The 22,784-nt window shown below is 38.0% G+C and overlaps 1 protein-coding gene across 3 annotated transcripts in view; it reads right to left on the bottom strand.

Annotated features, from left to right (window-relative positions):
- The window catches only part of DLGAP1 (DLG associated protein 1), a 364,067-nt gene that overhangs the window by 111,855 nt on the left and 229,428 nt on the right, over positions 1-22,784 (bottom strand). For all 3 annotated transcript variants that reach the window (XM_008925543.2, XM_018081188.1, XM_018081195.1), the window contains one exon: positions 14,094-14,308. In XM_008925543.2, coding sequence (XP_008923791.2) covers positions 14,094-14,308 — 215 coding nt within the window. The remainder of the gene's footprint in view (positions 1-14,093; positions 14,309-22,784) is intronic.

Raw genomic sequence — 22,784 nt, forward strand, 5'->3', positions numbered from 1 at the left:
GAAGGTTTATCAATGGAAGAGTCTGAATCACATTTTTTTTCCTCAACTTAGACAAATTCTGCTTGAGTTAGCAGGCCCAGGTCTGCCCTCTCAAACAGGAAAAAAACAAGCTTAAACTCAGCAGAAAAAGACTCTTCATAAAAAGACTGGAAAGCTCAAGGATCATCTCTGTTTTGAGTGCACTAAAAGCTTGGGATCTAAGTAGAAAATTGTTCCTCCACTAGCTCTTCTGGATTTTACTGTCCCTGGCTCTTAGTGGGCAATTAGGCTGCCACCAGTGTAGAACCATCCACGCTGCTGTCTACCCTCTCCAAGAAAGAGAAATCAGGAGACAATAACAGAGACAAATGTTTCTCGCAGCCTTCCAAATGGCTTTTCATCAGAAAATTCACAGGTTTTCCAGGAATAGGCATGCACAGAGTATACAGTGGGAACCCCCTCCACTCAACCAGACTGCGATTTTCAGTTGGTGTGCTTGCTTCTCTCTGCAGTACGCACCATGGCAGCTTAGGCCCTGAAAAGTACTAAAATATCTTTTCCTAGCTCTGAAGGCGTTCCCTATGGGGGAAAAAAAAAAGTTAAAAAAGGCATTTTAAGATTCCCTTCTGCTAGAGTGTGAAGGGTAACGAATACAGAGAAAATTTATAGAGGAGTGGGAAGCTGTGCGTTAGCGTATGTAGGCAGGGCGTAGACGGAAGAGCATGCCCCCTGTGAGAGTAGCTGAACCACCTCTAGGACATATGTTAGCAATGGGTGTGGGCTGCATGATGGCAAGAGACAAGGAGGTCTGTCAAGTTACGAGAAGATTGTACCTATGAATTTCAATACACGCAGCAAAATGCATCATGACTTACTGTTACTCCTAGGAGTAGCATGCTCCCCTTTGGCTTTTACGCATCACAGGGAGAGCAAAGATGTGCAGCAGGTGGAAGGAGAGAAAAGAAGAGAAGCACAGGTGAAGAGGTACTACCCCCTTTTATCCCTGGCTGGGGTCTTGCCAGCCTCTGCAGTTCTTCCTCTGGCAGGGAAGTATAAGGATGATTTAACTTCTCCCCATGCTGTGCTTCACTGCTCATGCAGTATGGTAGAGCTCTTCCCAGACATCTCAGTAAGCACAAGGGAGTGCTGCTGCAAGCCTTGCTGCAGGAGTACAAAACAGGAGCCAAGAGCAAGGGGGCAATGACTAACAATGACTGTATTAGCACCTCCGAAACCTCTTTAGAAGGTTCTGTAATTTCTGCACTAGCTGTAATGAATCAATCCTCGTGACAATCCAATGTGCAGGAGGTGTGTTATTATCCTTTTTTACCCAGAGGTGGAGTTACAGTGATGCCCGTGGCAGGGAAGAGGCCAGGCAGGGAACAGCAGCAATGGGGTGCCCAGCCCTCCATCCTCAGGCCCTGCTCCCAAAGCCAGAATCTCCTCCCATGGAGGCACAGCACGCTGGTGCGGGGGCCGGTCTCCCACCATTCTGCACCTCTTTGGTAGAGGAAGGGGCATGACACCTGAGAGCTTTGCAATTTCAGTCCTTCATTTTAATTGTTCAGTTGATCCTCCCCTTCCCTATAGGAACACTGCAAGCCAGGCTCTTGTTCCAGGTGCACCTCTCAGGCTCTTTTTTGACCTGAGAAACACTGAGCAGCCAAATCATACGTTAGAGTGCTCCTGAACTATAATTAACCTCAGTGTATCATTTTTATGGAAGAGAAAGCTGTTAAATTTGTCTGAATTCAAAAAACTTGGAAGAAGAGTGGCAAGATAATGTTTTTTAACAAGCAGCTTGATTAATTCATGGCAGAGGTTATCATCCCATTGTGTTGGGTAGGAGGCTGACATTTAAAACCTCATATCTACTTTGTCAGGAGGGAAAACCCCCCCTTGATAGCTCAGATTTTAAATGCTACACTTGAGACTTGTAAACAACACACTGCAGAATCCAACACTGAGGACCCAGATCCCAATTGCATAGTATTCCCAGGGACTATCAGAGAAACAGTCGACAATCATTTTTATGTGTCTTAGTCCTACTAAGTCTCATGCCTTAGGGAAAAAAACAGTGTTGATTTTATGTACAATACATACGTCCCCGTGAAGCAGGATGCCATCCCAATGGATATCTAAGGCCTGCACTGGGGACAGTAGATAGCCCAGGGAGAAAGGCAAGGGATTTACATTCACCTCCGATCTAACCTGGATCAGGTCTAACCTTCCCATTCTGGCCGGCTCCAGTCCTGTCCATGACAGAAACACTGAGGGAGTAATTGTGAAATATAAGATAGTATAATAGAAAGTGTAAGATTCAACTCAGAAGTAAACTTTTATCTGTTTTTAGTTACTAAACAAGACTAATTTTACTTTTCATCTCACGAAATGAAAAAATACTCTATTTATGAGAAGGGTTTAGATTTTTAAAAAATATTGATAACTAAAAATGTTCTAAAACAGGCTTGCAAATAAGCATCAAGAAAACCTAAAATCAGAGTTTCAAGTATTACTTTACATATCAATTTTATTTCATCCTCTTCTTTAAAAATATTCCTTAAAAATAAAGATTTTCCCTCTATTTATTTTTTATTACTGTCTATTTTGTACCTCATTTAAAGGACTTACACAAAACACATAATCTGAGAACATATTCAAAAGAAGATGAATCTCTGCAACATCAGTGTCAAAATATGGCCCCGTTTTTTAAAGAGACAGTTATTTGAGTGATTCATGGCTTGTATGAACCTCAAATGGATTATTTTATTATTCTTTGGGCTGTTGCCCTAAAGGGAACTAGTTACATTAAATAACAAACTTCCATTATATGGACATACTGATTCCGAGAACAGGGGAAAGAAATATAGTCATAACAGGCAATTTCAAAGGAAAATGAGGGCTTGTCTATCTTCTGCCAGAGGCAAAGCACTCAGATGGATACCACAGTCATCACAGAGATATAATGAATCTGATTAACTTCTCTGGAGATGGAACAATTAGAGCTGATGGGATAAAGCCTGCTTGGCGTTCACGTGTGTTTGCACAGGGATCAGTGTGCAAGGGCTTCCTGACCGCTGGTCAATGGCAAGGGCGCCGCAGCAGCTGGGCTGTGGTCCTGAGATACTGCGGAAATTCTGTCTGGAGAAAGGGAGCAGGGAGCAAACCCATTTGCTGAGGAAATCACTTCAAAGATAGCTTGAAGTCCAACTGAGTGCAACTACCCACCATGTCTGTGGCGGCAGCAATGGAGCACCAAAAGGAAGGAAGGCAGAAACCTTTTTAACACAAGCTGCATGCCTTCCCAGTGAGAGAGGATGCAAAGAGAAGGATCCAAGAGTGCTAGCAACAGACCAGTTCTATTCGGGACAAGAAACTGTGGGATAAAAGAACTGTGAAAGGCTCACAAGGATGATATTAGTAACAGCACTAGTGAAAAAAAAAAAATGAATAATTAAATGACCACTATTGAAAATTTAGCAGGAAGATGTGTTAGGATCAGGGTTATGACAAATAGTAGAAGAAACTGCTACACACTCATTATTTCCAAAGGCTTGAAATTTACTATAAAAGGAAATAAATAAGCAGTAGGGAGATGGAAATATAGAAATAGTTGATATGTCATTCTGTCACTGTGTGAAGGGACAATGACTCTTAAGTGCAGTCTTCTTCATGCAAATCTTGTCTCTTTTAATGGAGAAAGGACACAGCTAAGTACTGAGTTTTATTACTTGAGAATATTAAGGAATCACTTATTAAAAAAAAAGAGAGAGAAAAGGGACCACAGAAATAGTGGTTTAGTGCTGACACTCATTCCAGCCACTGTTAGTCTAATATCTTATTTATGAATAAGGCACCATCCACTCCTTCTTGTTCATCACAGGGAAACAACAACTGCTTTGTACCTCAAATCAAAGGATCTTTAAGTAGGGGGCAGGGAAGAGGTTGGGGGGAAGGGGGAAGAAATAGACAGAGTTACTGCTCTGCCAGAAATGACATTCTACCCAACAGTAAATGTCTGAACAACTGCAGTGGAACAGCCTGACTCACCAGCATTTCAAACAAGTCTGAGCAACGTATCTCTGCCAAAGCCCTGTTGTCTCACAGCTCTTACAGCCACATGGCTGACATGAGTCCAACAGATCCTACACCAGGCTGAAATCCATGGCTAGAGATTTAGATTGGACCTCATTGACTAGGCAGTGCCATCGTTTCTGAGATTTCTAACACTTTTGATTGCAACTTCACAGGGTGGTTGAATGACATGTTGGTTACATCCCATTAGAATAAGGTAGAAAAGACTTTTCAAAGTAGAAATTTTCTCCCTGTGAAATTCCATCTTTTATAAATATAATTTCTATTACTGCTACAAACATAAATATTGTGTGATTAAGCTGACTCAGTTGATGTTATTGACAGCGTTTCGCCCAGAGTGTTTGTAAGCTTTTGGCATTATATATTTATCCTTGGTTTTGAGATTTATGCCAAGTTCAGAATCAAATAATTTATTTAAATGTGATAAAAGCGAAGTAGCAGTTTGAAGTTTTGTAAAACAAAGAGTGAAAGTAAAAAATGAAATAAGAACCTTGTATTATTTATCATTATAGTACATCTTCCAACTTTTGTTATGCAGACAGTACTAAATAAAGTTCATTATGAGAGAGTTTTAGTAAATGTCTATATCATAGCTATTTTTCTGTGATAAAGCAATAAATAACTGTGAACATTTTTTAGCACTAGCCCAAGGAGGACTACCTCCCCAAAGAAGTTTTTCAAGATTTCCTTTCACTTGTAGAGTAATGAAGGCTTAGCACAGATTTGCTGTAGCAATTGTCATTATATATAAAAGAGGACAAATTTGTATGCTAGTCCTGAAAGTTCCTGAGATTGCCTTCAGCATGAAACATCACTGTCACAGTGCAGAGCTGCACAGACACAACCCAAGCATGGTTGCCAGCCCAACATCACATAAAGAGAGAGAAGGATTTGGGTGCTCTGGATGTGGCTGCTGGCATTTGGGGATGACAAAACCAGTTAGTGCTTTCTGTGGTCACTGGGCTTGCTGCAGGCAAAGCTGCTGGGCAGCTGGGGTGCAGGCTGGTTGGGTAGCACAGCCCTTCTGGGGGGACAATGGGAACCTGCCATTTTTCACATCAGCGAATTAAACAAACAGTGGTTACGTGATGGTTCTCTGTCTTTGTGGTGTACACTGATTAAGAAAGCAAACGCAATGTAAAAAAATCTTTGAGGATTTTCTCTCATTTATCCAGTCCTGAAAAGATTTATAACTTCATTAGGAGGGGAGGAGACTTTAAAAAGTCAAGTCTCTTCAGATGAACTTTCATTCACATGTGTCACAGGGACTAGAGTGATATTTGACGCTTGCAGCTACTTCAGCGGCCGTACACTTCCTTTGCTGCCCCGTGCCCCTAACCTTCACCCCGTACTGCACCCAAGCCAGCAGAGAATTACTAAATTAAGTTGAAAGTTGCTCTATCTTAGCAGTAATATGATCACAAAAAAATACAAGAAACAAATAACTGGACATCAATAAGACTTAGTATCTTTTATTCGTGAGGGCAGAGTCATTCTTCATTCTCAACTCTCTTTCTTCCACCCTAACACAATGCAAATTAACAGGAGATTCAAAAACATGCCTGCAGAAATGCTATTTGTCTTTCACATTAAAACTAAAGCAACATACACTGTTTTAACTTTTTCCATTTTTAATCTGAAAGGGCTCCACCATTTCACAGTGAAAAAAAAGATTGTACTTCTAGTAGATCAGAATAGAAATTTATTATGAATAATTAACTTAATTATTATTGCCTGTTTCCTTATTTTATTATGTAGAACACTAAGGACTCCAGACTGAATTTTGTGCAAATGCACATCTCTTTTTATGCCTGTGAATTTTCTGCATGGCAGATTCAATACATCAGCTGAGCTCCCCTTAGCAAACTAAACCAGATAGTACAAGATCACATACCAAGGGTCAAGTATGGTATGGCTGGCAGCAGTGGGAACATAATTTCAAAATGCTAGTGATGAAATAACATTTAAAGAACATGAAAGAACTGCGCAGCACTGCTGTGGGTGGGATATCTATATTTACTGTTCAACAGCAGGCCTTCAGGAATAATTTGGTCCTGATGAGAATTTTATTTTTATATTTGAAAAATAAGTTAAGACAAGGAAGTAAGAACAGTGATAACGGGTATATTCAATAGCCTGAGAAAGACAGACAGAGAATCCTAAAAGGTAGATCTGGAGGGGTCTTCAGGAGGTCATTTGGTCCCTCCTTCTACCCTGAAGCAGAATCAGCAATACCTAAATTTGTCCTGACAGACATTTTTTACCATTTTCTTGAAAATGTCCAGTGAAGTGATTTCTTTTGGCAATCCACTCCCATGCTTAACTATCGTTACTGTTAGGAAAATTTTTGTAACATATAGCCCTTGTGTATGCCCTGGCAGTCTAAGGCAGTACTTTTTCTCCTGTCTCCACTGGACATTTTTAAGTCTATTTCTGAGGCAGCCTTTTAAGTCAGTGGGCAGAAGTAGGGCTAAAAATAAACAAGACCAGTTTGGCACACAAACATGCAGGTAGGCTGTGTACAGACTATACACTGAAAGAGGTGGCTGAAAAACACATTTTGGTGTTGTAATTGTAATTGTAATTGTTTTCTTAACACAAGCCCTAGAAGTGCCCATTTGATCCATAAAATGCAGTATGCTTTGCTTTTTAAAACAGACAATGACGAATTGATGAATGATGATGAATTTGCATTCATCAACACAATTCTCTGTAAAATGCATTATTATTTATAGGATCTGATGGAGAGAAGCAAAGAAGTTGGAAGTCCTAACTTTCATCTGTAACTATGTTGAACATAAAGCTAAATCATATGCAAAGGTGAGCCAGATGACTAGATAGAGGACAAGGATTTTAATTTCTGCAAACAAACAATCATCTAAATGAGGTTGGCATTTTTAATCAATTACTGACTTACAAAACTCTTCTTTAGTATTGCCGAAAAATCACACTTTGACTATTAAAGTTATAGGTTTTTTCTTTTTTGGCTAGTATTTATGCCTGAAAAACAGAAGGCTCCAGGTTGACCTTCCTGTGGCCTTTCAGTACCTATAGGGGGCCTGCAAGAGAGCTGGAGAGGGACTTCTGACAAGGGCATGTAGTGGTAAGACAAGGGGGAATGGCTTTCAACTGAAAGAGGGCAGGTTTAGATTAACTATTAGGAAGAAATTCTTTACTGTGAGAGTGGTGAGCACTGGAGTAGGTTGCCCAGAGGAGTTGTGGATGCACCATTCTTGGAGGTGTTCAAGGACAGGTTGTGTGGAGCTGTGAGCAACCTCTTCTAGTGGAAGGTGTCCCTGCCCAAGGCAGGGGGGCTAGAATGAGGTGATCTGTAAGGTCCCTTCCAACCAAAACCATTCTATGATTCTATGATTCCATATTTATTTTAATGTAATTTAATGGTAACTGTTTCATTTCCTCAAATTTCGGCACACAAAGGTAAAAGTACAAGAGGGACAACAACAGTAGTATAGGTCACAGATTACAACAAAATTCTTACTTCTTGTCTTAGAGAAACAAGAAATAACTTTATACAAATGTGACAATATTGGTATAACAGGACATATGAATCTAGGTGTGGAATAACAGAAGGGTAAGTTTTAGGATGACATAAGCTACCAGTGAGATTGTAATATCTAGGGAGTCTCAGTTTCATTGTAAGATAAACTTATGGGGATCATCACAGAAGTAGAGAGGAGTGCTCATCCTACCCATGTACTATGCAGTGAACTGTAGGGATGTCCTGTCTCCACAGAGGGTTGTACAGAGAGATAAGTGGATTGATTTCTGTGCTGTGAAGGCATACATGCCTTTGTGTGAGGGGAAACAAAGCCTAGAAGGGAAGCTGCCATGGGGCACAAGCTTTCTCTCATGTCCATCAGGGATACTAAGCCTTAACTGACCGAATACGCTTTATAAATTCATCAATAACAACTGTTCATTAAAAACTCCAAGCTCAAAGTTCCTTGAATAAATCAATATCCCCTGCTCCTTAAACGCCATGTACACAAAAGAGATGTCAGCTGCCATAAGGAAAGCATTGGCTTCAGAAGTATGACCACCTACTACCTCAAAATAAATATATTTTTCTTTGTCTTGCCTTTCAAATTTTCTTCTGACTTATAAATTATTCACTGAACTTAATCATACCTGACACACAAGCATGAAAAGTGAGGACTGTGTCCAACAGCTTCTCCCTAGTTTCAGATGGAAGAGAGAATGGATTGCAACAATATGAATAAAAAGTAAAGTAATATATCATGCATCAGTGACTACGAGCTAGGAAAGTTACTACCTAGGCAAATAATAGTTCCAGAATACTAATCCTTAGGCTGCATGTCCAAAGCTCAGGGAGATGTTCCTGTCTCTTTAATGTGAAATCCAAAAAACTCCCTCTTCCAGAGAACAAACAAAACACACCTCAAGGAAAATAAAAACAATTCTTTCCAGTTAGCTACAGGTTTGATGAAAATGAAAGAGACTGCAACATGAAACAATTAAACCAACTGTACTGAAAACATACTGCAAAACACTAGTGAAAGGTTAATCAGACTTATTCCTTTTGTACTAATTAGCAAAGTAGTTGTTCCCTAATTGGAAGTCACTCAACAAGAAAGAAAATTAACAAGCTTCCCTGCATGTGTCTAAAAATATTCACCATCATGAAAATGTGGTATTGCACCATCTCTCTTTTCCCTCTCCCTTCCCCCATGTCTGTGATCTGGGTCAGATCATTTCAGCAGAATGAGGACACCACGTAAATTTTAAAAAAAAAAAAGTATACTTTTGTTTATATGACACCTTTTTTCCTGGATATTTTGGGAGTACCTTATAGTAATATAGAAACACCTCAACTAAAGAGGAGCTCATTCCCAAGCCCGGAACGGTTATCACATCTAAGGATGTATGCTGTGCCTTGCGATGAACTGTAGTGTAAGGACATCAGCTTCAATTTGCTCAAATGCCAGAAGAGCCTAGCCAGTGTTTCAGGCTACAATTATCTTTCCATCTCTTACAATTTCCCTCAGTATAGACACTTCCCTAGGATCAATTCTACAAGGATCAGGGGATTTTCTATCTGAAACATCTTATACTAAGTAACAATGCGGTGGTTTGATTCTCTTTGCAAGTCTTCCTAGCAGAGTTGGTTCTGCAACTCTGTCAAGCTTTGATTAGTAATATAGGTTGACTCTAGCTTGGTAGTTTTTCATCCAGAAACCCACTTGAACAATTCTCAGAAAGGTGATGAAAAAGTTGGAATTAAGGATGTATAAATCAGATCTACCTCTTCTTGCTTTTGTCACCGCTACTAAGCTTGCTACCAGATTCTACCACTTGACTGAGCTTGATTATCTACTGTGATTTTATAGGATATTAAGAAAAATGACACAGAGGTTTTCAAAACAGTTTTATCTTCAGATTCCCATAAACATACAAGTTGAAAGTACTTATGATATCTGTATTAACACATCAAAATGTAAGTGTGAGTAGGCACATATTTTGAAATATTAATTTTGGAATGTCTCTGATAAACTTTAAAGTTAGGAATTGTTTGGTTTATTCTAAGTATCACCCATCTAAGCAGTAAATCATAGGAATAGATTCAGTGGTGACAGAAGTTATATAGACCAATTCTTTACCAGGAGATAAAAAGGAGAAAAGCCTAATGCTTTTTGCTTATATACTCACATGCTTTTTCATCATCAGTGGTGAAACCTGGTGCATTAAAAAGTGTTTGTGGTGTTTAGAATTGTGTTTCTCCAAGTCACATCTGACTGGAAAAACAACAAATGTCTAGTAAAATACTTTGAAAATAAATATTTGCTAAGAAAAACTTAATTTCTGTTCTTACTTCTCTCCTTTCTACATAAATCCTATAAATGCATCTCCAAAGTATCAAGACAATTGAAATTTTCAATTCATTAGTGATCACAGAGTAGAACTTGTCTCAGAAAAAAGTCTACATGATCAAATATGAGTTCAAAGGAACAATACCACAACTGTATATAACCCAAACCCATGCCAATAAATAGATTACCATTAAGTTCTGTAATATTTTGCAAAAACAAAAAACCCCACCAGCACCACCACCAGTACAAAAAAGCCCCCAAAGCAACCCCCCCCAAAAAAAAACCCAACAGAAAACATCCAACAAAAAACCCCACCCAAAACCCCAACAAGAGCAAACAAAAAATCCCACCCAGAATTCAAAAGACTCTAGTGGCTGAAGTCCCCACAATAGCAGCAATGTTGACTTTGGAAGCATAATCTGAAGCTGTACTTTTAGCAGAGTGTGTCTGCAAAGGAAAAGAGGAAAGGGGGAAAATGAAGTGGAATAACTACAGTGACAGGATCCATCTCTTAGATTTCTTGTCCTCAACAGAGTTTTCCAGTTCTTTTCATATTCCTTATCTTTCAGGCTGGGAAAATTATTCCCAGTGCTGACTCACCAGCTAGTTTGCCCATAGTCTTTCAAAAGAACAAACAAGACGGCTGCAGATCCTTCTCTGACTTATCCAGCTACTTCATAAAGTTTGCTGGAGCTTCGTATCTTTCAGATTTCAGTCTTTCTAGCAAACTTGCTGAGAGTTGGCCAATGGATTCAAAAGTTATTGGGAGGTGGATGTGACAGGTTGGCATGTGGACAGTAGTGGAACTGCATACTTTTTTCCCCAAAAAAACCAGGCTAAAAATGAACAAAGTACATACAGATAGTGAAGGGATATGTCCTGAATCAAACTCAGCTGTAACAGAATTGTCAGTTATCTGTCACCTGCACCCTCTTTAGAAGTTAGATAACCAGTCCATTTTTAATCTGCTTACAGGTAAAAGATAAACTTCTGCCACTTTTCAGGAATGGGAAAGAAAATACCACCTTTGTTTTCAGCTGCATCAGTTTATCTAGTCTGTGAAAGCTTAAACGCCAAGAGGATACTGCCACCAAAGACAGAGAAAAAAAATCTGCTTACTTTCTGGTAGGATAATGAGAATGCAGCAGCGGAGGTGTGTATTTCAAAATCACAGCAAGCTGTGCTTTATCCAGAATGGTCCCACAGCATTTGACACATGTGCTGTAACCACATGGAAACCATGGCAATGGAGGAAAATTGTAGGAGGGAGACTGTATGGTATAGCAAGGAAAAATCCTTGGCAAAACCAGGAAAATAAATTTTTATTATGTAAAGGAGATATGACACAGTTGTGCTGTTCAAAGGTTATTCCTCATATAAAAAGAAACATTGGTAATAATGAAAATCCTTTCTTAGAAGAGTAGGCGCATGAGCAATGGTAGGTAGGTAGGTGGGAGGAACAGTGTGGGTTGTGAGACCAATATTAGACTTAAAGTATTCAGAGAGGAAAAGTCCCACAAGATGAAAAATCCCTTTAAAAACAACAGTGAAAGCAAAAGGGAACATGTTTTTAAGTTGTTTGCTTTGCCACAGATGAAAGTGAAGCCAACTAGAGGCTGTATATAGCAAACAGAGAAAGGGAGTAGCAGAAAGAAGTACAGAAGATCTCTGACAGTTACTGCTGTAGAAACACCTTTGTTCTTCACAGACAGAAAAAGCATAATTAAAGGAGTGAAATACCACTCAGCTTTAAGGTGTTAATATCCTGCAAGGTCAACTAGAAGGTCCACTAGTGACAGCAAAAGGCTGCCTGCTGCCTAGAGTGGCTTTTGGCTCATTTCCACAAAGCTCTTATTCAGGTGCAAATTGAACTCAACTGAGTAAGCCAAGGAAATAACTTGTTATCACACATTACACATCTGCTTGATGACCTATGAGTAAGTTAGGGGTCCTAGTTTAGTCTCTATCCAACACACCAGCAAAAATATCACAACTCTCAGAGTAATCAGGGTAGCCATGAGATGAAGAAGCAATGTCATGGTCAAGGTGAAGTCACATTACTAAAAAAGTATGAAGAAGTCTGCAAGGATCTAGCTTAAGAAGACTTCAATTCCCAGAGCAAATGCTTAGCTGTTTCTCATACCCCCCCCCCCTGAAATTATCATGTTCAGCAGAAAGGAATAAAAGCGATGCATAATTATATATTATACAAATTGCCTCTGAAAGTGAAAGCCTTCCCAGGAAGAGATATTTCTATAAAATATCAGCATAGATTAAAAGAGATCATTCTATTTCATTCCAATTTATGTTGAATAGTCATTGAAAAAGAAAAGTTATTTCATGTTTTCTCCTCTTTTTTGTTTTACTATCATTTACCATTTCCTTCTTCTATCTTGTGATTTACATCCTACTTCTGCACAGCTCTCAAACTTACATGAATTTTACAGAGTACAGCTTAAAACAAAAAAGATTCCTAAAAGCTTTTCTGAATAGGAAGGGATTAAAAACCATGTGAAACTAAGTATTTGTACAAGCACTTTGTTGAATTACAGTGACTTCAAAGCTAAACACAAAAACTTTTGCTGCCTGGTCCCTCTGATCCAACATCCTCTGTGGGTGAATAGTGACATGCAGGACTTTTTATTTTTCATAATTTTATATATTCTTTTGTAAATCTTTTATCTACAGAGAACAGAAATGACCACAAGCAAATACACTCACTGTGGTGCATTGTACTTCATGCACATATTATGGAACCCTGGAACTCATGTTTCTAAAGATTCAAAAAGAATAAGCTGCGTGCCTGATAGTGTGTCCGTGCATAAAGCATGGCTTGATGGAGTTTGTGGTGGTACGTAACATTTATGTTCACCTTGCAGAGGTTGCAATTACTGGTCTCAGAGGAGGAGTTTTGGCTCAGAAAAGGATGTGGTAAAGTCTTCTGCATGATGAAAGGAATCGCTGGATCCCTTGAGCAAGTGCCAGCTAGATTATGAAAATCCCTGCAGAAACTGAGACTGCTTTTGCCTTTGGACACTAATGGAAAGACAGAGCTGAAGCAATTGCTGGCTTCCCTTGAGACAAAATCAGGCAGGCTGCTATGGGGAGCTGCAGTAAGCACGCTTTTTGCTGCTAGTCTATTCATTACTGATGTCAAGAGCATGACATTCTTAACAAGGATCAAACACTTTTCTCTAAAATCTATTTCTCAGATAAGGTCTATGGGAAAAAATGGGGTAGAAGAGGACAAGGAAGGAGAGGAAATTAATAAGGGAAATGCAGAAGTATTCTTTTGATGCTAATCATGGATACCAGAAGATATAGAGATACTTTTAATTTTTTCTCCATTTTAAAGCTACAGCCTTGGGGAAATCATACTAAAATTAGGTTATTTTTGATCCAGTGAACTATGATTCACTATTATATCTAAGAATTTTGTAGAAGACAGACAGGAACAGTTGTTGATTTTAAATCCACACTATTTTCTTATATAGATATAATTTATTTTCTTGCTTTAGGGTACTTCATTTTAGAATTATTTAAAAAAAACCCACTAATACCAAAATTGTCAATTTGTGCAATTTTCCTGAGAATTTGGGTGGCTTTTTTAAAAGGCCCAAATAAAAGTAAAACACATAGTGACATTTAAAAACCATAAACTCATGATTCTTTTTGACTAGAACTTTCATAAACAACTAAACAAGTTCCAGGTTTTGGTTCTCCACAAAATACAGGGCAATTCTGAGTGGAAAACACGGATTTGCCTACTTTCAAACAGTCTTTGTTCTTTTTAATTAAATGTCAGATACCCTCTTATGAGTTGCAAAGACTAGTTTAGGGCTAATTTCACATGTTGAGTATATATAAATACACAGTTATGCAAAGTTTTGTAGGCCAAATCTATAATTCAGGGAAGTATTTAAAGAGCAGACCTGCTCTTTACATATCTGGATACTCAACACTAACATGTTAAAATACTTTGCAATTTTCAGAATAATATTGAAATTCATCCCCAAATTTACTCTTGTTCAGAAAAAAACCATGCAAAATAAGCATGACCGAACACACTTGTTCAAACATTTTCTCAACCAATAGCTGGAAGTAAAGAGTAGAAACAAATAGGAACAGAAACTGTATGTCTTAATATGTTGTAGTAAAACATGGACTTACTTGAGTGTGGTGAGCTCTGTAAGGGATGGCTGGGTGGCCTTGAGATAGCTCTCTCTCCGTGCAGCAATCTTTGGAGATGGCTTCGGACTTGTGTCTGAGTCTCCACTGTCATCATCCCCCATGGCTTTGATGTAACTGCCACTACGCATTCGTCGGCAGGGAATCTCGTCATCTTTTCCTCGTGGGGTGTACCCAGTCCATTCATCTTGAGGAACCTGAAGTGATAAACACAATTCTCATTTTAGTACACTCCTGATGTTATTTCATAGCAAGATTTGACTGTGATAAGCCACAACAGAGCCATAACAAAAACTCTGATGGCCAAAGGCCCATTCTCAATCGTATTTGACCACGTGTTGCTGTTTGCAATGGAGACCCACTTCTCCCCCTACATAGTCACAAGCATGTCTGGAGTTCTTTGCTATTTTCCATTACTTCACTGGGAAGTTTCTAGCAAATATGCTGACACAGAAGCCTCAGTTAGGTCTAATACTGGGCTGGACAAATCTGGGTTTTTTTGGGATATTTTCATTCGAAGCATTTATAAACCAGATCAGGGTGCTTTTGGTTCAACTCAACATACTGAACATCTTTGGGGAGGCACAAAGGCTGAAATGTGAATGTCTATATTACAATCTTTTGTGATAGAGTGTGCATAGGAACACTTACCGAGATGATTTTGGTTCAAGATACATTTCAGATTGGTGGAGCTATGTATTAATCATCACAAAAGTAGGTTTGCAAGTGTGAAATTTTACTACTATTACTTCTATAGCATAATTTGTGTGACTGAACACCTGACAGTTTGCAGGCATCCTCCTTTTAAATTATGTTAGGCTGAGTGTCTGAGTCATACATCTCTTTATTTCTTCCTTTTTTCTTCTTCTTATTGATGTGCATTATTTCTCTTTGTCTGAAGTGTGTCTTGTCCCTTCTTTTTACTGGAAATCTGGAACACTGGGAATGTGTGTTCATGAGATTTTGAGACATAACAAAGGACAGTCCAAGAGCAAAGTGCTCTTGCCCACTCATTGTCTCCTTTCCTCTGCTCTTGGGGCTTCTGACCATGTAAACCGACATCCTTCTTTTTCCTGTAACTACAGAAACAACATGTGGTGGAGTAGGGTTTTTGAAGCTATTTTGCAGAAACGCCGCTTTTTATGCTAAAGTTGAACCCTCAAAAGGGCTTTTTAGTAAACACAGTTTGTGTTAGACTTGAATACAAGTAGCTGTGAATTTTTAGTTTGCTGCTTTGATTATTCTCAGTGAATCAAGTCTATAAAGCCAGCTATAGCTATAATGCTCAGAAAACCTTAGAAGCCACATTAAACAAGGAGTCACGAATCTGGGTTATTAAATTTGTCTTGCAACTTACAAATACTAACACCTACCAGGATAATCAGTGTGTCTTTTCTATGGAAAGTCTGGTCTTCATCAGCATTGAACTTTGGCTGAGGATCTTGTATATCCATTGCTTCCCAGCTTACAGCCAGGGCATATACACACCAGTTTGTTTAGAAAACCAAAACTGAAACATTCAAATGTTTGCTAACAGTTTAGCTGTTCATGCCCACGACAAATATAAGTCTAAGTCCAGAGGCTGTTACTGTTAATACAAGTAAAATTTTTGATGGCCTTTTATCAGCCTGTACTGCTATAAACTGCAAACCAAAAACCACTGTGATATACAAAGAAACAAAGATATTTAATGGTCCTAACCCTTTATCAACTTATTACTAATTATAACCAATTTTATTAATTAAACTATTCACAAGCTATGCCTTTGCTTTGTTTCCTGACGATTTCAAACCCAAGACCCTGCCAACTTTCTTCCTCCATGGACTCTTCTTTCCCTGCTACTGACATAATGATTTAGGGCTTTCCTTGAACTACCAGGCTCAAACAGCCCTTTCCTCTTGTGTTCTGTTCTCCCAGATCTCTCTTGGTCAAGTTTGGCCTTGAAACTCAATTGGAGCTTCAATATTTTCCTCAAAGGACTGAAGATTTAATCCAGGAAGTCTACTTTAGTTTGCACCTTTATCAATATTTCTTCTTATGACTCAGTCTTCCTTCTCAGGACTTAGACCTCCTTCTCAACTGCTACATGTTTTATTTAACTAATTCTTTCTATGTACCTTTTTAAAGTAAATTTCCATGTTGTCTTTAAATATCCTTTAGTTAATGGCTCTGGTAGCTCTACTTCTGAGAAACATTTAATTTCTTATCTTCCAGCAGCTTGCAGTGTTTGTTGCATACTGACATTTTTTTTAGAAATACATTTTCCTGTCCTTCAAGAATATAAATTCCTTAAGGCAGGAATATAGCTCAAATTCCAGTTTTCTTACTGAATGATGGCATGCAGAATTGGGCATCTATAGGAAGTTATTGAATAAATACACCGAAACACTCTTAAAATATTTTTCTAGAAAAGGGTAAGACTGAGAGTACGGAATCCACTGGAGGAAAAGGATTGAATAAACAGCTCTGATATTTTTCCATGTTAAAAAAAAAAATTAAAAAAAAGAAAAAGCAATATTTCAGTTCTATGACTTCTAAGTTTATGCCTAGACACCAGATCTGGAAAGCTGATGCTTTCCTGATATGTATACCTTTTTTAAGTCCAAATGAAGCTGGGACTTGGTAGTGGTTTTGACTGTGATTTTTGATGTAGAAGAGTACACAGCATTTTACATTCCACCCCCAGCCCCTTATGACAGACAGAGGATAACATTTTTTTCAGGTCTTATTCTTGCACTGTTTCTAGGCCTAGAACATCATCAAACAGTGAATATACAATCTATATTCATACCACCTCTCACATACATTATGGAACCTATAGCTTCTGCTTGTCAACTGTAAAATCTTGGCTTTTCAAATCACTCATAAAAAACAGAAGACAGGTTTAGTAAAACCAAGCTCTGATGACATTTTGATGACATGTTCGAACTTCAGTCAGAAGTTTAAAACCTGTAACAGTGTACTTCCAATCAGTTTTTAGGTAGATATTAGATATCAAAGTCAGAGTATGTAGAGAATCTGTGAATTCTCAGAGGATATGCACTTCGATCTGTTTAATATTTTATTCATTATGCTTTAATTGAAGATATTTGCTTTTTCTCATTAAGATAAATTAGTGAATTGATCTTTAGTGCACTAAATGAAATATGTTAGTATAATGTTAGGGTTGGTGTCTTTAATGGAAAAAAAGTCATAGGAGTTAAAGTTACAATGTTCATACAGCACCCTTAATTCAGTTAAGCTGAATGCTTGTAGTTTTATTAAATAATAGATATACTGTTAAATTTAATGTTGCATTTTATAAGTGCAGTAGAAGTGATGAGACATAGTTACTGTGGGCACACTTGCTCTGGAATTATTGAGTTCTCTTATCAATAACCCCATGTATACATACAATACTTTTTATCCCAAAACTTCTCAAAATGATTTAGCTATGTTAGGCCAGGTTTTGAATCCTGGTTGAAATGGATTTACCATGAAACTTCCTATTTACACATGCAAACACTATGATGAGGTTTGAATGCATTGCTCTAGTCCCACAATTTGTATGATGCAATCAGAAGTTTCCAGTTTGAGCTCTGCTCATATCAGTGAAGCAAGCAATCACTGAAAAACAACACACTACCTTTTTAGTAGCTTTTCTGTCTTTTAAAAACACTAGATGCAGAAAAAGAGAGTTGAGCTGTTCACATAGAGACCAGGGCAAAGCAATCTCAATGAGTGCCACAAACCTACTGGCTTGGTTTGCATATTGAAAGTTACCTGCATGTGCAAAACCAAAGGAAATGATACCAAAGTGACCCAAGTTCCAACTCTGTATTATGGGTTTAAGGGTAAAGTCTGTATGCCCCAAAGAGAAAAGGATGGCTTTGGTTACAAAAGGCATCCAGATTCAGAGAAAAGCCTAAAATACCAATTCAGGCATGCTTCTAATTTCAGTTAACACATTGAGGAAGTCAGAGTGTTTGTACAATCTTGCCTGCCCAGACAAAGCTGCAGTAGAAGAATGTAATGGATTTCTGATTAAAAAGCTTTTTTAGTTAAGTAGTTTAACCAGGTTTTTTCTGCAGACATGTAAGTCTGTTTATTTTTTAAAATTTTGGGTTTACTCTTTTTTTTTTTTTTTTTAAACAGTAACATTTCAGTACATAAGAGAATATTAGGGGCAGAAATTTGGGTCCAGCTCCCTTTAATCTTGTTTTTTGTTTGGAGTAAGAGAAAACAGTAAGACATCGTGTAACTGATAAAGAGCATTTGCAGGGTAAAGAGACGCTTTAGAAGTTTTGCTTTGGCTATTACCAGTTGTAATACATTTTATGAAAGGGTCTCAGAGCACTGTCTGTGTATTATTTGAGTAGGACAAACAACCCTTAAAGCTCAGCGTTTCTTTTCATTGTACCTATTTTACTGTTTAAAAAATGCAGACAGATAAAATAATGTCAACTGTTATGCCTATAGTCAAAACCTCAAGCAATACCTACTAAAAGAAGTGACCTGTTTTCCAGAGTGCTTTCTTTGGTGCCTAAAAGTAATGGCTGTAACAGCTCATGCGGACAGTGCAATTTACTGTCACAGTAAAGTGTTTCACATTATGAGAAAAAAGGAAAACCCTCCAAAATACAAAGCCCTCTCCAAAATAAAAACTACAAAACCAAAATAAACCAGATTATTTAATACATTCTGTTTCTACACATATGGCACTAAACATCCTGCAGTGTGTTTTCTTCTGCTGATCCAGAAAAAATGCTGGGAGAAGTGTCTCTGTGAACCTCCATCTCTTTTATTTTTTTCAGTCAGGGAGTCTGCACAAATTTTCCCACAGGCTCTTACTTTGTTTGAATGTCCAAAATTATGTCTTGCAAGGTCATGTATTACACTGCACACAAGTGCATATGCAAGGTATCTGCTGCCTTAGAGGATTAATGAGATTAAGATTGACATACTTAATATAAAGCTGTTTCATGCTTTTAAGAAAATCATATTATCCAATTACCTTAGCAATAGCATTTTTCCAGTATCAGAATATCAAGCAGGAACATCACTTGCATGATTGTTTTTACTCTCACGAAAAAAGGGGAAGAGCTAAACTCAGATCTAACAATGAACACGATTGTTTTTATTAAAATAGAACTATTATTATTCACACTATCAAAGTAATAGAGAACCTGGAAACATTTCATTCTGCAAATGATCTTTAGGCTCATGTACAATTCTTTCTTTACAAGCCTAAAAATGAAGAGTACACTTCACTTACACAAAAAGCATAATGAATCAGAACACCATTATTACACGAAAATACATAGAAAATAGTCAACAAAGGCCTCTGAGACATGCAGCTTGCTGAAACTTAAGACTTCAGCATACACCTAGAAATAAATTGTTACATGTATGAAAGCTAAGTCTGACAATAGTTTCTTCTGGTTAAATGGCTGATATTCTCTTGTAAACAGAGGAGACTATAAAGATGAAGTACTGCTACTAGCCAACATCTTACCTGGATTCAGCATCATTTAGTGTATAGATTACCTGTCCTGATCTTTAACTAAATTTATGTTATTCTGGAAGTGTTCACACTTTGTCATTAGCCAGGCTGGACTGACTAGTCATTTCCTTTAATGCATTTTTTGATCTAAAGGAACTGGATTTTTCTAATAGGTAGTCTAGGACCCCAAATAAAGAAACCAAGCAAACAGGTATACTGGTCTCCCTCTTTTCAAACATTAATTTCAAAAGCTCACACATAGTGATATGTGAAATAAGACCAGAATGTAGTGACAAAGGTAAAGAAAACAGATTTTATTCAATTTCTAAACAATTAAATTAGAATACTTAATTTCCTTCTTTTTTTGCCCCAAATAGTTATTAACTTACCTTACTGGATGAAATAGCAAACAGACTGTCTCTATAACAAATTAAGTTCATTATTGATCTCGTTTGATCTGGTTTATTGCGGCTGAAATCATTAAAGCTTCTCCCCATGCTTTGCCAAAGCAGTGTGGATGACTGTAGAAGTAAATAAAAGGACTGGAAGGAGTGGCTAGCGATTGCTCACAGCAGTAGACTTGTAACTTTAGCTTTCTATTAGTATGCAAATACTTAATGAATTGAAATCACATAACTGAAGAACAATGCTTAATGACTGCTCAGTGCAGATTTTTCAAACCCATGCAATTTGGTCTTAGTCATTATTATGCCTCTTCTGAATGCTGTAAAGGAAGTTTCAATTGCCATCTTCCATTTACTAAGCCTATTCCTGGCACTCATGAATATTGAATTAATCAGACCAATAAGTATGAGTAGCATTTTTTTCTATCAATGTGCATATGTTAAGAATCATTGAAGTATGCAAAAAAAGGAAGCCTTAGAAAGCAGAAAGAACAATATATGTTTAATAAGCCTCAAGTGTTTTCATAAAGGCAGATAGGAGGGTTGCCTCTCTTTAGGACAAACTTAATATACTCAGTATCTGTAGCAACACTTGCTTTAGCTTGTACTCTTTGAGCAATCATGTTCTACTATAAATTAATTTAATTTAGCTGACTTATCTCCATATTTTTTTATGAGAAGAAAATTAACAGCCAGAACAAAGAGCCTGTCCAAGATGGAACATTATTTCCACAATTCTGTGCCTACCCCTTGCATCAAACATGAACAAACAGGGTGAAGAACTGCAATCCTCCTTCACACAACAATAGTTTGGAAATTCTTCTAAACCAGTATGAATCCTCATAGAGTCAGCCAATAGACAAAATTCTGCAAGCACCACTCCAGTTTATAATGTTCATTCATCAAAAAGTGTCTTACCCACTGGCTTGTCAATCTGATTCACATTCAGTTTTATGTACAGGAATGTGTGTCTTTTACATGAAACTACCATGTCTTGATTCCAGATACATTTTCTCCTTCTGCTTTATGCATAAAAATCCAACCAACCAACCCTGAAAAGGGCCATGCCAATACAATGATTCCAGCCAAGTGCCTTACATGTTCTGCAGAAAGGAAGGCAAACAGCAACTACCATGTCCATTAGCTGAGGGAAACATAGCCGAAGATCACAGAACAGGACTCTCGGCTGGAACCTCAAACTAAAACTGCTTCAGTGATACTCATGTATGATATTTTCTCAGTGGCAGAGGGCAGACATTTGTTCTCATCTTTCACAATACCCTTGAAGCATTCTATGCCATTGTTTATAACGACATATGGCTTCTTGCCCAGTTAAGGACAAGAGGATGACTGTTAACATGAATACCAATCCTTGAAAGGACACTTTCAATGACTAGCAATGGAGAAATGTTTTCTCATTTCTTCTATATATCTTCTTTTGTGGTGACTGGTTGCCATCAAAAGCAATCCTGTTAGATGAGGTGTCATTTTATCTCTCTTTCACTACACACCACCACAAGCCCACTATCAAGCAGACAGCAGGAAACTGGCTAGTGGGTGGAGAACACGTAGCTGAATCTGAATCCTTGGAAGAAAACACATGTGGTGGAGAGAGCATTTTGAGAAACAGCGCTTACGCTGTTTCTTTTGGCTGACTGTCACTGGGTAGTCTCTGGTGCTTTGCTAATGTGCTCTCACAGGCGGTTGCTGTAAGTAATGCAGTTAAGATTCCATCTCCAGCTGGTTATTATCTTCTGTCACATTTTAGTGGTCAGTGGACAGACTTCACTGAATCTTCCACAACCCTTTGTTTGGATTACAGCAATGCAATATACCTGCATAAGAAGATTTCATTTGGCTGTAAGGAAACTTTCTTGGTTTCAGAAAACCACACTGTGTATTTGCAGTGACTCTAAATGGTCACCTCTCTTCTACAGTAGTGTCCCCTCTGATATCAAATCTAGGTGACTGTCTTGACTCTTATCTGCTGGGAACTGAATTGCTATAGACCAGGAAACCTCAAATATTTCCTAAAAACTGGTTAGCAGGCTGGGGTTATGTCAGTAAAACAAAATTAGACACAAACTTATTTGCATAAAAGACTCCTGGACACAATTCAAAGGCTGTCTTTGGAAGCCCTGGCCCATCAGAACTGTCACAGTGCCTCATCCATCTGCATGACACATTGTTTAGCCTTTGGTGAGAGAAATACATATCTATCAGAAATCTAAAGAAGACAGTCCATTGCACAATTTTAGGGTAAGAGGATGAAAGGACAAAGAATATACAACAGATTGATGTTCTTATTCCTTAATTCACTAGTGACAGGAGCTCACCTGTGCAACAAGCACAGCATAAGGCAGAATAGAAAATGTGGCCAGCTGACCAGGCTCAGACCACTCTTCTGGCACTGTAGTGTTTCCTCACTCAAGGGCTGTACTATAAATTCCATTTTTGAAACAAACAAACAAAATATCCAGCAACTGGATTAAGGGAAATACTCCTTATGACTTTGCACAGACTGAGGAAAATGTATTGCTGCTCAGCGTTTTCTTGCCCATCTACTTTGCATGTTTCCACAACAAAAGTTAAGCTTTCAAACTCAGATGCAGGTTGAAATGTTGTTTCTGTTGTTGTTGCTGTTTGTTGTTTTTTTTTTTTTTTAACAGTGACATTACTGAAAATGGTAAGATTAGAACTCTCCAAACATTTAAGGCTACAGAAAGAAGTCAGATCCAGGACTGAATCAAATCTTATCCACGAAGGAACTGAAATAGATACCAAATG

The sequence above is a fragment of the Manacus vitellinus genome, unplaced genomic scaffold (genome assembly GCF_001715985.3).
Source record: "Manacus vitellinus isolate BGI_N305 unplaced genomic scaffold, ASM171598v3 scaffold_1_pilon, whole genome shotgun sequence".
Lineage (NCBI taxonomy): Eukaryota > Metazoa > Chordata > Aves > Passeriformes > Pipridae > Manacus > Manacus vitellinus.